Here is a 3,395-nt window from a genome sequence, read left to right as displayed (position 1 = left end):
TTTTTACAACAAAATTACATATCATGAAAAAATTTGGAGGTGCGCCTTAAGTAAATTGTTTAAGGTTGCAAGCTAGAAACCACACCCTATCATAAAAGAGTAATGATCTTATAAGACCATCCTTCACCCAAAAGATCACCATTAAAATTGGCATGGATATCTAAAAAAGTTATCTCATTGGTGTGGAATTTGATTTTTCTATAAATCCGTGCCAAATTTAATGGTGATTCTTTGAAATCCTACACACATGGGCGGAAAAAGATCGTACAGGATCATTTCTCAAAAAGTAAATGATCTCAATATATATAGTGCCATAAATTTATATAGAAAACGATGTAATTCTAGGTTTCCAACTTGTACACAAGTAATTAGTCCACATTGGGAATTGATGATACGAATTTGAAGAGTTTAGTGGGCAATTCGAGTCCCCCTATAATCATTGTTGATTTATTATTATTATTATTATTATGGCTTAGGTGGGTGAAGCAATCTGGTTTAAGTTTTAAATTCAAGAATAGGATTGGGGCAGGGGCTAACACCTCACATGACGACCCCAATTTCCATTCGTGCCTAAACATATCTCCACCTTGATTTTCCATGGATTCATCATCCGTATTCATATATATAAAGTTTTGTCAGAGTTTTACGGGATGTTTATAAAACACAACCCACATCCTGTACTTTAGTTTGTGACAGTAAATGACACAACCCACATCCTTTACTCTAATTTGTGACGGGTTAAGAGAAAGTTTAAGTTAGAGTTCCTTTATTTTAGTTTGGGATGGGTTAAGAGAAAGTTTAAAATCTTTTTATGGGAAAATTTAATATCTTCATTTTATTAGACTATTAATTTTGAAAGGATAAAAAACGCTAAATACTTAAAAACGGATATCTAGGAGGGACTTATGGTTTTGCAATTATAAAAATAATGCATAATTTAATGATGATAAATAATTTTATAGGACCCTCTTCCACCCATATGTATAGGACCCTAAAAGATCACCATTAAATTTAAAGATTTATAGAAAATTCAAGTCCCACACTCATATGATAACTTTTTACTTTAATGGTGGTCTTTTGGAGTCCTACACACATAAGTGGGGGGAGTGTCCTATAAGATCATTACTCAAAATCAAATAGTCTCATAGTATAAAATCGTGTAAATTTACACCCTATTTATACTTGATTTTATTCCACATTTTGTTTCAATCCAACAAATTTCAAAAACAAAGAAAAAAATCGTTCCACATTTTGTATCTCAATCCAACAAATTTTTTTTTTTTTTTAAAAAAATACGTTCTACATTTTATATCAATCCAACAAATTTCAACTTGAAAAAATACAAATCTATTCATAATATTTTGAATATGATACAAAAATAATGAACGTCAACAATACATATCTTCTACAATCCCTATACAAAAAAAAAAAAAGACTTAAAAAACCAGAACCACGCCGTGAAGACACCGTCAAATCTTCACGCTAACGCCACAACGGTTGTCCAAGACCGTCGCGTCCACCGCCAACTTATCCACCGTCACGTCACAACGGGCCCTAACGGTAACGGTCCAAGACTTAACGGCACCAACCTTGACCCTAACGGGAACGTCTATATTCAGTCTTAACGGTACCCTCCCCTCCCTCAGCTGCGCCGTCAACGTCCCGTTAACGGCCGTGGACAAACGGACGTCAGAGCCGACGAGAAGGGCCGGAAACACAGTCACGTTACGGTGGCCCTGATAAAACGCCGGCAGCTTCCCGTTACATAGCCGTACGTCCGAGTAAAAGACATCGACATTGTTCTTATCGCCGTAGTAAATGCCGATCTTTTTGTTAGGGTTTTCGGCTCTCACTGTGACGTCGAATTCGGGACTTATCGTTAAATCTCGGCCGAGAGTGAACCCTTTGATTGCGACTTTTTCAATCGAATATTTAGGAGATTTCGGCGAAATTACCAGGTACGAAATTCCGGCTATAGCGGCGAGGAGAACGACAAGGGCGAAGATGGAGCCGAGGAAATAGCAGAGGAAGCGGCAGCAATGGCTTCTCCTCTTTCGAGATCTCTGGTAATGGGGGCCGTTTTCAGGGGGCGGAACACGGTAGATTTGGTCTTTTGGGACCTGGACAATGTAGGTTCCCGGCAATGGGTCTTGCTTTTTTTCCGGCGCAGGATTCTGGTTTCCCGGTAACGAGTTCTGGCTTTCCAGGGATGGTTTCAAGCTTTCTGGCGGAGCAGAAGGCATGTTATAGTTTTCCGGGAGAGTTGAGGTGGTCTCTGGCGGGTTATGATGGTAATCGGCGGGGTACACGCGGTCGACCATTAATGGAGAATGTGGATTGGTCTGGCAAGGCTCTTTTGCTTGAGTTTAGGGTTTTCAATTGAGATTTTTAATGGTTTAGATGTGAAAATGCTGGTTATGGAGAAAGGGCGAAGGAAAATACCAGTAAACGAAGAACTCAGCAAAGAGCTCAAACTAAGAGACTGTTCAATGGCGGAAACAGTAAAACTGAAGTCTTACACAGTGCTTCGATGGAGAAAGCCTCTTCTGTAAGAACCGGATAGATTGCCAAACAAAGGAAACAAACACTTAAAAATTCAATAGCGCTCTTCTGAAAACAAATTCAAATGGAGAAATTCAGTAGCGATCATCACATAGCTACAAGACGAGACAACAAGAGATTGCCAGAAGAGGAAACCTTCTAAACAGAGACTCCACAGATGAGCTCTAATGGCGAGAAGCGGACCCTACACTCGCAGCGAACACACAAAAACCAGGCCAAAACCTAATGGAGACCTGCAACGGCTAACACCATTAAGCTTTTCAGGACTATTCTTCAATGAAGCAGAGAGAGGAACTCTCCCTACAAGCAGCCCGTCTATATATAGAGCGAGAAAGAAACTAGAGAGAGAAAGTGGACACACGGAGACAAATGCGAGTGCAGAGGGAGAAACTAGAGAGAGAATCAGAAAACAGGAGATAGAGAGATAAATTACATAGAAGATCACAAAATAGAGAGAAAGGAGAGAGAAAGTAGATAAATAGAGGGAGAGAGGAGAGAGAGAAAGTAAATAAATAGAGGGAGAGAGGAGAGAGAGAGAGTAAATAAACAGAGGGACAGAGGAGAGAGAGAGTAGATAAACTGAGGGATAGAGAGAGAGAGAGAGTAGAGTGAGAAATAGAGGAGAGAGAGTAGAGTGAGAAAGTAGAGAGAGAGAGACCGCGTTAATTTTTCGAAGAACGAAGCAGCGGAGGATGTCTGGCTGACGCCCCGTGTTCCGCGTTTAAATAACGGATTTCAGCCCGCGTAGGAGAAAAGATGTTGACGAAAATGCCCTCAATTCTTTTAAACAATAGCGGATTTATTCCTTCTGAGCCGTTGAGGATGCTTGGAAA

The 3,395-nt window shown here is 40.0% G+C and overlaps 1 protein-coding gene across 1 annotated transcript; it reads right to left on the bottom strand.

Moving 5' to 3' along the window:
* Positions 1-1,324: 1,324 nt before the first annotated feature.
* LOC18427085 (Late embryogenesis abundant (LEA) hydroxyproline-rich glycoprotein family) lies at positions 1,325-2,457 on the bottom strand. The gene has a single exon (XM_006836142.4). It carries the CDS (start codon positions 2,319-2,321, stop codon positions 1,470-1,472), a length of 852 nt encoding a protein of 283 aa, XP_006836205.1. The 5' UTR covers positions 2,322-2,457; the 3' UTR covers positions 1,325-1,469.
* Positions 2,458-3,395: the final 938 nt, after the last annotated feature.

Source organism: Amborella trichopoda, chromosome 1 (assembly GCF_054954075.1).
Source record: "Amborella trichopoda isolate Santa Cruz 75 chromosome 1, AtrichopodaSantaCruz75HAP2 v2.0, whole genome shotgun sequence".
NCBI classification, from domain to species: Eukaryota; Viridiplantae; Streptophyta; class Magnoliopsida; order Amborellales; family Amborellaceae; genus Amborella; species Amborella trichopoda.
The sequence above is the reverse complement of the archived record's forward strand: the minus strand, read 5'-3'. Positions and strand labels throughout refer to the sequence as shown.